Source organism: Chaetodon auriga, chromosome 16 (genome assembly GCF_051107435.1).
Source record: "Chaetodon auriga isolate fChaAug3 chromosome 16, fChaAug3.hap1, whole genome shotgun sequence".
Lineage (NCBI taxonomy): Eukaryota > Metazoa > Chordata > Actinopteri > Chaetodontiformes > Chaetodontidae > Chaetodon > Chaetodon auriga.
This window is the reverse complement of record NC_135089.1, coordinates 13,259,401-13,273,388: the sequence shown is the minus strand read 5'-3', so window position 1 is coordinate 13,273,388 and position 13,988 is coordinate 13,259,401. Positions and strand designations below refer to the sequence as shown.

The following is a 13,988-nucleotide window of genomic DNA, read 5'->3' as shown; positions in this document are numbered from 1 at the left end:
AGCTTTGACTTGGTTGTCTGTACAAGTGCCTGTGAACATACATACTACTCTTAAATAAGCACATGCATGTGTTTGAGTGTGTATGTCAACACATACACATGCTTGTCTGAGGGTATGTGTCCATTTTAGTGACCATGTTTGTGTAATGTGTGTGTAATTGTAAGTATGTTTTCCCCAGCTGCTGAGCCGGGAAGAGGACAATGTCTGTCATGATGCAACAGGCAGCTAATCCTCTCCTTATGTAAACGCTTGACTGCTATTCAAATGACATGCAGATGGGATAGAGAGCTTGGGTTTTGGCAGGATAGTGCCATAACAAGGAATGTCTGCAGATACAATGTGCTGTCAGCATTTGGGTGATTAACGGTGCACTTTGTGTTTAAAAATGAATCCATTGGCAGGTGGACGTAGATATAGCCAAAGCCTGATGACCTCATAGCTTTACGAGGTTGGGGACCATGGGGGATGACTAAGAGCAATTACAGTATTGGGGAAATACTTATATTAACATGATGAGGAAGAACAGCAGCTGAAAAAAGTGTGAGGCAATGAAATGTTACAGGAATTTCATCTGAATTCATTTACATTTGATTTAGGTCCAAGATTCAACATTTTCAGTACAGTTGTGCAAAAAAAATGAAGGCAATATAGACATTATGTACAGCATCTATCATACTATATTGCTTTTGCAGTGTTCTTATGTTGCGTTTGTTATATTCTCCTCTACAGATTCTCCATTATTCCAAGGGTCCATCATTTGGGTCAGTCAGAGCTGAAGTCTAAGGAGAAACTATGAAGACAAGCTGTGTCACCCCGCATTGCAGCCCAACAAGATATGACATAACATGGGTCCCCTGCTAATCACCATGATGACCATAAAGCTGTAACTGGAATTGTGAACCCTTTACCCCCTTTGTGGCACCCTTCTCCTCTTTGGAAATCCTTCCTAGCAACCTCATTTACTTCCATTTCTCCTACAAAAACAACCTAATTTCCTGCCTGCCCCAACATTTCTCCCCTTAATAATTATAGCCTCCTAATTTATTTTATTAGCATCATGCAGGGTGCTTCTACCACCTCCACTCTCCTTCTTCTTATTCTTCCCTCAATCCTAGTCTTCTCCCACTTTCCCAACATGGTCAATGGGGACTGCTGGCTCATTGAGGGGGACAAAGGCTATGTGTGGCTGGCTATCTGCAGTCAGAACCAGCCGCCGTACGAGACTATCCCCCAGCACATCAACAACACGGTGCATGACTTGAGATTGAATGAGAACAAGCTGAAAGCAGTGCTCTTCAGCTCTATGTACCGCTTCACCAACCTGACTGACCTCAACCTCACCAAGAATGAAATCAGCTATATTGAGGATGGAGCCTTTGCGGGACAAGCCAACCTACAGGTGATGAGAAAATAGATTATAAAAGCTTTGCACTTAACACAAGAGTATTGTTCACGATGCATCAGACCTGAGATTGAGTGGAATTTATTGCATTTTGAAATTGAGTGGAACACTAGCATTGTGAGTGATGTTAAATGTGTTTCATCATAATTGTGTTTATAATTGTAACTCTTTTGCAGACATAATATCACTGACAACTCAGACATGGGGTAGAGTGTACTGATAATCATGTACAAATATACACAGCTGTTTCTACAACCTGTATTGGGAATGACAATAACATTAAACAATGATGAATGACTGGCATTGCTTAAATAGAATTCACTGGAAAAGTAACAACAAAACCCAAAGTGTTCCATATTGTGTAAACCATGTCGAGCACAAGGAGAAACTGAAAGTGAGAGGACAGTCTGTTATGATTGTACTTTGCATAGAAATAATGTACATGTACATAACAACACATTTTAACAGAAAGCCAGACACATTTTGATACCCTTTCCCCTCAGAACTCTGTTCTAGAAAATGGATCTGCATGGCTGAATCTCAGTAATTAAGTTGAATTCAGATTTTATCATCAACAGCAGAAATTATGACCTGGGCTCACAATGTAAAAAGAAAAGAAAAAAAAAAACCCTAATGATACATATGTGTTTTCCTCAGGTTCTTCAGCTGGGCTACAATAAGTTGACAAACTTAACTGAGGGTATGATGAGAGGGCTCGGCCGCATGCAATGCCTCTTCTTGCAGCATAACCTCATTGAGGTTATTGCCAGCAATGCATTCTGGGAGTGCCCCAGCCTCAGCAGCATTGACCTGTCATCCAACAAGCTTGCCCGTATTGACCCATCCACATTCACCGTTCTCAATCGGCTGATGGTATGTGAACTGGCAGCAAATCCATTCCACTGCGGGTGTGATCTTTATAGCTTCCTAACCTGGTTGGAGTCCTTCAACAATGTCACACACACCTATGACCGTCTCCAGTGTGAGACGCCCCGAGAGATGTTTGGCTTCCCCTTACTTATCGCTGCTGGTCATTCTGGACGGAATGCAAAAAACATTTTGTACCATCACTGCCGAGATGGCGTGATGATACCAGGAATGACCTCTCTCCCACCAGATCTGGATGGTCCTTCTGGGATCGGACCAGAGATGTTTGGTGGTGTGGGCCCGTACCACCAGCCCACCACCTCTTCCTCATCTACTGACCACAGCTTCATTCCAAGCATCAAGCTCCATCATGTCTCTTTGTCATCAGCTTCTCTCCTTGTGCAGATTCCAAGGCCCTACAGCAAAATGTATATTCTAACACAATACAACTACACATATGTGTCTGACGTCATGAATTTAAAGAACAAGAAGGAGATGATTACCCTCAGCAAGCTCAAACCGCACACCAATTACACCTTCTGTGTAGCATCCATCCGCAACTCTCAACGTTACAACCACACCTGCCTTCAGTTTTCCACTCGGGCTCAAAATCAAGATGACACCCTCCCCACACCTTCCACCACTACTCACTACATAATGACCATTGTAGGCTGTCTTTTTGGCATGCTCATTGTTTTAGGCTTCGTCTACTATTGCCTTCGTAAGAAACGGATGCATGATGAGAAGAAGAAGTCCATCTGTGTCAAGAAAACTATTCTGGAAATGCGCTATGGACCGGAGGTGGCAGCAGCAGTAGCAAATGACCCATCAGCAGTCCACAAGCTTCAGGAGCAGTCCAGAGAACATCACCAGTATCAGCACCACCATGGAGGCAAACTTCCCATGTCCACATCCTCAAGTTCGGGAATGCTCCACTCAGCCAACACCAGTTCCTCCAGACTTTCCTCTATCCCACAAGTGGAAAAGATGGCCACTGCCTTTTCAGAGGCCATGGCAACAAGTAAAGGAAATTATATGGATGTCAGAACTGGAGGGGCAGGGTTGGAGAGGGTCGGAGATGGTGGACTTGGAGGGATGAGGGTGGCAGATTTGAGGGACGATGATGGTACTGATGTAGGGGATGACTCAGATGATGATGGACATGGTTCTGCATCAGAGATTTCCACCATTGCCATGGAGGTGGACAAGGTCAACCAGATCATTAACAACTGCATTGATGCACTGAAACTGGATGCAGCAGCAGTTGCTGCTTCAGGGGCCTCTACTAACCCTACAGCCTCCTCTAATGCCACCTCTCCACCCCCCACCAGCACGTCCTCCCTCACTCGTGGCCTAATTCCACTCTCCCAAGGATTGACAGACACATGCCAGATCATTGCTCCCAACAAAATACCCCCTCCCCCTCCTCTCCCTGCCCTGAATGCCCCTCTCTCTGAGCGTCCAGGAATCAGTGGCGGTGGTTTTGTTGTCACTCCACCCTACAGGCCCCCTCCGCCAGCCACTGCTGTACGTCCCATTCAGCGACAAATGAGTGCAGATGCAGCAGTGGTTATTGTAAATGCTGTCAAAAAACAGTGCAGCACCACCTCTTGTGGCTCCATGGGTCGGGATAGGGAACGCGGAGGAGCAAGGGTGTATAGCCTGGATGTTCCTGAACCAAGGAGCCCAGATGCCTGTAATCAACAACAACAGCAGTACCCAGATCGGGCCAGTCCCGTGGGCTGTGGGGAGCCCCTTGAGAGGCTGCCTTTAGTGGGGAGTGGGAGCTGTGGTGGAGGGGGTGGTGGTGGTTGCGACAGTGGTGGTGTTGGTGCCCAACACCAGGACAGCCAGAAGTCACACCATTATCATCAACAGCAACAAATACAGCAACAGCAGCAGCAGCAGCAGCAGCTGGAGGTGCAGCAGGACTACCACTGCTCGGAGCATCGCCACTCCGTCCCAGCTCTCTACTATGAAGGCTCACACCAGGGCTCCCCAGCCCAGAGGGTGTCCTTCCTAAAGCCCCTGACACGCTCTCGTAGGGATGCAGCATCATACTCCCAGCTTTCGCCTGCCCGCCACCATTCCAGTTACTCCGGCTACTCCTCCAGTCCAGAGTACTCCTCAGAGAGCTCACTGAGGATCTGGGAGCGCTTTCGTCCCTACCGGAAAGGCCAACGGGATGAGGCCTGTTATGTGACGGCTGGAAATGCCCTTCGAAAAAAGGTGCAGTTCGCTAAAGGTGAGGACCTGCATGACATCCTTGATTACTGGAAGGGTGTGTCAGCACAGCAGAAGCTGTGACTGGAGGACCAGAGATAAGCACTGAAGGAGAAAGAGTTTGGATACTACTTTTCCTCACAGGCCAGTGGGCCAGAGAAAAGTGGGGAAAAACATGCAGGAAGGAATTTTGCCTTTGGGTTATTTTTGGCATGCTAGGTGTATAGAATATTGTGCTAAGAGCAAGGACTGTAAAATTGTGCCTGGGATATGAGAGTCATTATGGTGTTTATTTTACACTTCATTGTAGCACCATTTCTGGATCATTGTCATTTTGTGTTTGTGGGTTTTATTTATAGCACAGGGAGCAAATGCCAACTGTGTAATTTAACACCTTTTGAGTGATCACATTTTGTGATCACGTGGACCGTCTTTATCAGTGCCATGTTTTCAATTATGGGTAATTACAGAAGGTAAATGTTAATACCCTTCATTTAAAGCCTGTGTAATCCAAGATGTAGTTTCCTTTTTTGTATTGGGTGCTGTATCAATTTGCAGTGTGCACTTGGATGTGTTTAGACTTCTTGGTGAAGACCGTAACAAGGTAGGATCTGTGCTCTGTTACAAGTGACGGCATACCGATTAGTGAACAGAGTTGTCAAATGGAGGCACTATCTCTCTTCTATGATATCCTTCATGCGGCTGAGGTATTTGCATTTCAGTAGCATCTGTTACACAGCAACGTGAAATTGGAAAGAAATTAACAAATCAGCAAAGAGAAAACAATCACGTTTGTTTAAAGGTCCTGCAGCACGAGGAAATCATGAGAGTGATTAAAATGAAACCTTGTCCTAAAATAGTGCTCTGATTGCACACTGAGGTTGGCTTTCCAGCTAAAACTCTTGCATGATTCCATGAGTAATGGCCAGAATTGTGAGCATAATTTGAAGGGCGACAGGAAAATAATGTTCCCATGATGGACGTAATTAGACGCTACTTACCTGTACAATAGGGACATTTTACTAATAGACGGATGATCTCACACAATCCCCATCCAAAAAGGCACTGGAGATGTGACCCATATGTGACAGAGACCAAGAGAAATTGAAAGCAAGAGGGGGTGTAAAAGAAAAATGGAAGACAAGCAAGGATATAAATAATTTTCTGCAGCCACTGTGAATGTAAGTAGATTACAAGCAGGTTACAGGGAAACCTATTTGCATCATTCAATATGAGCGCCACAGTACATTCCAAATCCTTTCTCTAACATGAAACTGAATGAGGCACAGAAGGAAAGGACACTGCTAATTACTGCCAACAAGTCTGTTCTATTCTGGAAATTAATACTATTGTTACTCTTGATAACTTAATTAGCCGACTTGTGACAGGCATGTTCGCTTGCACTTTACGCCTCATGATTGTGTATGTGGCTGTGTGGTATACAGTGGTCAGTGTAAGTGGGTGTTGGCATGCCTTGTCAGATTATAATGTATATGCCAAAATTGACTTAAATTAATAGTTAGTCAATATTTTCCCAGTGGCTAGATGTCTGAGTCTAAAGAATACTAGATTATGTGTGGCATGGATAAATTTACAAATATCAACAATGTTCAATGTTTTTTCCCAGACATACGTCACATGACCGTGATGCTCAGCTACGCCACAGTAGCGCAGTGCCTCTTGCTAACACAGCCGCAATCTAATCTCCATGTATAGTATTATCCATCCACCTGGTATGATTTTCCTATTGCCTGGCATTCTGACAAAAGGCATCCTTCTCACTCAAAGTGCTGTGTAGCTATTTTCTCATCATCAGCTAACGCACACAATCTGAGACATCCTACCCTAAAAATGTGAAAAATCAAATCAGTTGTCCTTGCTCCACATTTTTGTTCAGGGCTATATTCAAGATAAAATGAGTTGTAGTGACAAGTTTAATTTCAGGAACATTTCTATTTCTCTTTTGATCCTCACTTGTTTACATTGCATGATGTTATTTGGCCCCACTCCCACCACCTTCCCTGCTCCCACAGGTCCAGTGGGACATGGGTTTGGCATGAGCAGAGCACTGAACACGACCTGTTCTCTTTTATTAAATGAGAAGTGTGAGAAATTGCCTTTCCTGCAGGCGTGACTTGGGTCTGCACAGCACATATCAACACTGCTTTCCCCCTGTTATGGGCAGTTGATTTTTAGCATGCGCTTGACTCCTCTGAGCAAGGTTGAAGAGGAATGAGTATGCAAATACGAGAGGACAGTGTGTAATGGTATCTCCACATTGATCTTTGTATTCATTCTGCCCTTTTTGTTTTCATCTATCTTTGTCTCTCTTTTGCAACTTTTGTGCATACAGTCAGGGTCAGGGGTCATAAGCCTTGGAGTTCTGCCTTGAGTGTTTACAATTGAATGGACCACATCAGATCAAGAGCCTCACTGTCATCTTTTAGTAATAGCATGTCTGGGATGCATTACCTCATCCGCCTTCTTTATATGATAAAGTGTCATGTGACAAACATACAGTCATGGAAATTTTTTATTTCCCCGCTGTTCTCCGATTATCAGAGATAAGAAAGTTTCCAAAGGAACGTGTTACTGTGATTGACTCAGACTCTCACCAAGTCAGAGGAAAGGATTTTCTTTGCTGGTACGTTCTAATAGTACCTAATCCCACAGAGGGAGCTTGGTGTGTATAACTCCCCAGATCTCTGACTGCCATATCAAGTGTACAGAAATGGACACTGAGGATAACAGAAAATTCAGAAATGTTCAGTAATATCAGGATTGCTTATCATTTCAGTTGCCATTCACGCTCATCTACCTGACAAGGTGTAATGGAACAGAAAATCCTGATTATTACTGTTTTCACGGATGACTTTTAATTTTCTACATTTTGTATTTTAATTAACATACTTAACACACTAATGCATTCTTCAGGAAATAGATTTTCAGGGACAGATGTACGTTCAAGTGCTCTTCTGCTCAAACTTCACTCACACATGTGTTTGTTTGTTGTAAATGAATCTCTATGATGATGCAAAATCTCCAGGCCAATAGAGATCAGTCTCAGTGCTGGTGTGAGGAGTGCCAATCTTTCCAATGATTTATAAACACTGTTTTTCACCATTGCTCCTATGAGTGCTCGCAGGAGTTGGAAGAGGGTATTGTGTTTCTCATCATTAATAACTACTTGATATCCTGCAGCCAAAGCAGTCACAGGAGAGTCATGCAAATGCAAATGAAGGCTATTTTACACAAAATTCTAATTTGATGAGCGAGTCTATCTTAAGCTAGTGTGTAAGCAATTTTCAAATTGGACTAAAAACAACTACAAAAATTAACAAAAGAGGCAAGAGAAAGTTTTTTTTTTTTTTTTTTTCTTCAGTGCTGCCTTCCCAAATAAACCTCTGCATTTTATTATTACTTGCTCCCCTGAAGCAAAGCAGGGATTGATAGTTCAGACCAAAGCGGTTGTGTTAATTGGCCTTGGAGTTTATGGGGTCATTAATTAATTAAAGTTATGCTTTTCTGTTGTGTTTATTGGGGAATCAGTTTATATCTACAATTGTCACTACAGGCCTGAAGCTTTCAATAAAACAGAGAACACTCATGGGTATTATCTGAATTGCTAAAAACTCAAGCGGGACCACAAACATTTCTGCAAATGTTCGCAATGTCACCTGTTTTTTGTCCCACGAAGCCAGCGTCAAACAAAAAACCCTTCTCTTTCTTCTCAGCTCATATCCTCGTTGAACCCCTGGAGGGTGGCTCACTCTGAGATCAATGGTCCTTTTTGTAGCACCGTCCTTGTTGTTTGTCTCAGAGCCACAGGGAAGACAGACGTGAGAAAGCCATCTAATGTGCTATTAATGTTTAATCCTTTTGTGGGAGGCTGGCTCGGGTTGCTTCCCCTATCTCTGTATACCCCAGAAAATCACAGACGCTCTCAGTTTCGAACATGTTAATCCTTTGATGCTCTCTTATATTTAAAGCCTGGCCCAATTAAACTAAACTCCAGTTTCTTAAATAATGAATCAGAGCCAAAAATCGGATGTGGGTTTATGTCTAATCAGTTTCTGAATTACTAAAGGAGTTAAATGCCTCCATTAGTAAAGACCGCCGTAAAAGGTTTCAGTCTTCCCATGACACAGTGCACTTGTTACCCATGTGATGTGTCCTTGAAGCACTCTCAGTCACATTGCTTTAATTAGCGTTCATCATCATTTGAGGCTAATTTGCGGATGCAATACTATTACTAATTACTAATTCAGAAAAAAGTGATTCTCTGGTCATCATTTTGCTTGAATCATTTATTGGATCGTCATCTTACTACAAAGAGAAAAATGTACACAAATCTGTAGATTTAAAACTGTATGCTCAAAACAAGGCTCTCTAACAGCATCCGCAGCCAATGTATGAGCTGTGATAGCTTATTGACTGATGACACAGACCCTGTCCTTCGTTATATTACATTTTATTGTTTCCATTCCTGTTTCCTATTGTGGAAACAATTGGGTGATCATATATAAACCTTTTAACTTGGAGCAAAGTGACCTGGTAGATAAAGACCTATAGAGACGCAACAGGAGACTGAAGTAGGCACAAAGAGATTTGTGAAGAATTTAATAATTAAAGTAAGTAATTAAGTGAGTAATTAAAAGAAATTAGTCATAACCAGGAAAACAGACACCTGTTCGATACCTCATGTCGTCTTGTTCACACCAACAGCACATTTATTTTTCAGACTGTTGATTATGCTGCATATTAGAGTGATTTTTAAACATTTTTCCTCCCTCTACTCCCATCCCTGCCCCTCCCCTCCCCTCCCAGACACACACACACACACACACACACACACACACACACACACACACACACACACAACAAGAGTAGATGGCAAAAATGGAACATATAAAGTGAGTCAGAATGAGTCACAGTCTGACTCAACCAAAATGACTCTTTTCCTGAAAGGCAGGTAATGGGCAAGGTCTTCAAAGAGAAGAGAGCAATAAGAGAAGGATTTTGGCTGAATGCAGGTAGACATCTGGGACAAAAGACATGGAACACGAAAAGTTAACATGCATGAATCAGTTCACCTCTTCAAGTGAGCCACGAAACCAAACGCACACATGTGCATGCATGATCGAAGCATATTGTAGGAACAGCGCTCATAAAACAGTCAGACACTTCAGCTCTTCTCACGACTGAAAGTAGCCGTCCTTTAAAGCCTGAAGGAGGACAGCTTCATTTCCAATTAATTTTAAGGCAGGTGACAGGCAGGTATTAGCACTGACAGTGGGTTGCAAATCCTTTCATTTGGTAGCCTATCTGTATACCTTTTGTCTAACAGTCTATTAAGTCCATTAGCTTACTGTGTGGGAGATTAGCCTGTGTGGATAATGTGCCAAATTTGATAAATGGGAAACTATACTGTGTGTCTCCTCACGATAGCCGCAGCGGGGCTTATATGATTTAAAAAAAAACACAAAAAATACACAAAAAAAACATAAATGCATGTCATTTTTTTTGTGTTGCTCTAATATGTATCTATCTAACAAATGAAAAAGGAAGTTGAGACAAATGAAATATGTCTTGGCGTGACTGATTTCTTGGTCACTCTTCACACTTTAGTAGGCAGCTTTGATGTGCTGAGCAATGCCAAAGCTGCCTTCTCAACTGCCAAGCACTCTAAAAAGAAGAGTTTTTTTTGTTTTTTTTTTTAAATATCAAAATTAATTGCCTTGTCCATTTAGGTTAAAAGCATTCACTGATGACTAAAAGTCTCAATCTGAATACAGCAGACTGCAAATGCATTTCTAATACTGTATGTTTTCACATCTATAATTGAACAGCCATGCTGGTAAAATAAATGAATGAATTAATAAATAAAGCTGTGTAAAGCCTGTGAGTGATTCTAAGCTCAAAAATGTGCATTTTCTCTGCACAGGGATGGATTTTGAATTTCATTGTCAGCTTTTTTTGAGCTGGAAAAGCGTTGGGGTGAGGCACCTCTGGTTCCTCTAAATACAAGGTTTTCTGAGCAGAAGAGCATTTGAAAATCCTGTCATTTATCCAAATTTGGGTGAGATTTGTCACCTGTGGACTCTGATCATGACACTTTTCATACACACGCACACACACACACACACACACATTTATTTACACTGACACAATATGCATTAACTCTGAAAGGTTTAGTTTCCAAAGATGGACAAAGGACTTAAAGAATCTGTGAAATATCTGTGAATTTTGTACACTAGATAAAAGAAAAAAAAAAAAAAAGCTAAGGTTAAAAAAAAAAATGCTTCTATGGATGTTTTATACTCAGCCTGATCTCTTGATATGTCTGTGTGTTTCTCTATTTTCAGTTGGCTGTTTGTCTTTGTTTTTTTTGTTTTTTTTTATTTCATTTTTTTCGGGGGGTCAGGGGGAATGGGTGTTGGGGAACTAAGGGAGTGACTTTCAGTACTTGCAATGATATATGTTATAAAGGTTTAAGAACAGAGAAAGCTTAACATAGTGTACTACATAAAAGAAAAGTTGTTATATTTGCATGATTCCCTGTATTTTTTGAGAGACAAAAATATATTGTTGTGTACAATGAGTGGACGTACATTGAAAACAAAAACTGTAGGGGCTGAAATACAGTATTGTCAGGTACCTTTGATTTGAACATTTAGGTTTTAGCCATTTTTTTATTCTCTGTGATGTTTAATATTTACATTCTTACTATTGGTTTTCATTTGGGTGATTGTATCGTATACTGACACTGCAGTTGCAATTGTTACTCTTTTAGCCACAGGCTGGTGGAGTATGCAGTGCAAAGAGGGGATAGAAATGTCTTAGATGCTGGTGGGTGTTTACATCCATCAGTCATGAGAAACTGCACTCTGTTCTTCTCCATTACAAAGATTATTCTCCATGGCCAACATGCAAAGCTATCTTCTTTGGCTTGAGGCGGGGCCCTGTCACAGTTTGTGGTTGTATTTTTTCTTAACTCAGACCATTTCTCTGGTAAAGACATAATATATGAGGATACATTTTCAAAGAGGAGTGTGCTGAAGTGACACAATCACACACGCGCACTTCGCATTGTCAAATAGTTTTAACCTAATCCCAATCCATCATTTAGAAGTCACTTGCAAATCAGTGCAGCATCAGCAGCTTCTGCCTCAGCCTCAGCCCACTTGCTGTTAGCTAAATCAGTGATTTTCACTCCTCATCCTCCGCTCTCAGACCCTGCTGTTTTTCAATCCAACTAGTTAATTGAATTCTCCAGATATCCCGCCAATTGTAAATCAGTCTTTCACCATCAGTTTTTTTTATTATACACTAGTTTATTATACACTCTTTAATGCACTTTTCGTGTGCACAGAACAGACTGTACCTGGACTTGATTTAAAAAGAACAGATAGCCGTGCTGCTGTAGAAGCTAAAAGTATACGTTTCCTCTAAAACTGAAGTCCTTATAATTAAGAAAATGGTCAACATTTATATTCCACAGCACTCAAAAACATCTGATATTCATCTGTTTTTACAGAAATGAAATTCAAATAAATGAGCATGACCACAGAGAGAAAAAAAATAAGTATAATTGGTTCCACTGGACAGAATACAGCCTTTAATGCGCACCTACTGCAGCTCCAGTGATACATTAGTTATTGCATCAGGGTCCTTGCAATGACAGCAAACCTTAAGTCATGCCCATGGTTACATTCTGATAACACAAGACTCTGAGGACTGACATCTCTACCCTCTGTCTGCTTAGATAGATAGATGAAATGCATTAACCTCTGGGTGAAGTCTGCTCCTCAGCCTGTCAATATGACCGTGCTATATTACAGATATATTTGTAGACTTTTGTCTTAATTGGGTAATCTGATTAGATAGTTATTTATTGGTACTAGGGAGCTAATCTGTGACTCAGAGCTCTCATTTCTCTAACCGCAAACAGAGAGCAGTGAAACTAGCTAAAAGGTCCCATTGTGATGACAGCAGATGCTGTTCAGTGTCAGAGGCCCATCATTCTGATTAATGTTAATGTTTTCTGCACTCACACATAACAGACGCTGGGCATCCATTGCTATTCTGAACACACAATCCAGTGCTGTGGTACTCCCAAAGCCAGAATGATTGGCCTTGTCAGTGCCAGAGATTGAAAACACAGTGGCTTCCAAAAATGGCTGTCAGTTTAGAGAGAGAGAGAGAGAGGGCAGGGAAGAGGGGCCATCGTCCTCTCGACTCATTGAGGAAATTAAATGTCAGAGGGCTGATCTGTTCAAAAGCTGTATTCAACATTCATGTACGTTGATGCAGAAACGCTGAGCCTAAATCAAACTGTTATTCAGTAAAGATTATAGGTGTCCAAACCTGCTCAGTCAGTGGGGATTTCAGCTCTAGTTTAAGGATACAACTTTCCACAGTTTTTGGTGTCTCATTGCACAATGTGCTGACGTGACATATGTTGTTTTCATCTTAGTCGAATATTAATTTTTTCCAACACTCACAAGGAACTGAGAGTATAGACATTTCACCGTCTTACAGGTTGTGCCAGCTGAAAATAGGTATATATAGTGTGAATAGCCCCTTAAGAAAATAACAGTAGGAGTTTCCACAATCCTGCCCTGTACAACACAGCCATGTAATGTACAGTATATTTACTGAAGTGCTGAAGTATAACCACCATCTGTGTGATCCCTAAAGCCAAGGGCCAAAGCAAATTCTCACACCAATATCATCATTTTAGTTACTATTCGGCCATGTATGCAACATTTGTGTCAAACTATGGCTCTTGCCAGGGTGACAGTTTCAGGAGGTCTTAAAAGACAAGAGCTCAAGAGCTAAAAAAAAAAAAAAGGGCCATCACTGTATCAAATTAAAAGCTCCATGGTCATATTCTATTCAAATCTAATGTGACTCTCCCCTCTGGTTTCAGCTCTACACTTGTTAATGTTTCGAGACCAAAAGGGAAAGACAAAACAAAGGTTTGGATGATGGGAACAATTCGTGGCTTTTTTCTTTCTGTAATTATTTGTTGCTGATATTGACATTTTTTCCCTTTGCGATTTCTGTACAAAAGATCTATTTCTATATTTGCAATAAATTTATAATTAAAAATGAGAAACGTGTCCAAGGTCTCTCTGATTCACTGGGATACAATGGCTTTTTTGGGATCTATAATGAAGTTGTCACTCACGATTTGTCAAGACGCGCTGACACACGGCAGATTTTCTTCCGTGGTTCCTAAAAATGTGTAAAGAAATACCTTGATGGAAAATGTGTGTGTGGGTGTCTGTGTGTGCTAGTATGCAGTGTAGGCTGCTATACATACTGTCCTACTATATACTATACATGCTACTATTCCTTGGCTGGATCCCATAATTCAATGATTCTGAAGGCAGTGACAGCTGCAAAGCACCTGGACAATCTACTGTGAGAGACTGTGGGATTCCCGTTACGACACACACACACACACACACACACACACACACACACACAC

The 13,988-nt window shown here is 41.6% G+C and overlaps 1 protein-coding gene and 1 long non-coding RNA gene across 2 annotated transcripts in view; one reads left to right on the top strand and one right to left on the bottom strand.

Moving 5' to 3' along the window:
- Positions 1-7,878, top strand: part of elfn2b (extracellular leucine-rich repeat and fibronectin type III domain containing 2b) — a 59,713-nt gene extending 51,835 nt beyond the window's left edge. The window contains exons 3-4 of the mRNA XM_076751869.1: positions 730-1,399; positions 2,060-7,878. Of these exons, the coding sequence (XP_076607984.1) occupies positions 1,058-1,399; positions 2,060-4,576 (2,859 nt within the window). The 5' untranslated portion in view covers positions 730-1,057 and the 3' untranslated portion in view covers positions 4,577-7,878. The remainder of the gene's footprint in view (positions 1-729; positions 1,400-2,059) is intronic.
- Positions 7,879-9,221: 1,343 nt separating this feature from the next.
- LOC143333684 (uncharacterized) lies at positions 9,222-13,607 on the bottom strand. Its single transcript, XR_013078295.1, has 2 exons — positions 9,358-13,607; positions 9,222-9,312 (listed from the first exon to the last, which is right to left on the bottom strand). It is a non-coding gene; the product is annotated as an uncharacterized LOC143333684 (long non-coding RNA).
- Between the last annotated feature and the right edge of the window lie 381 nt (positions 13,608-13,988).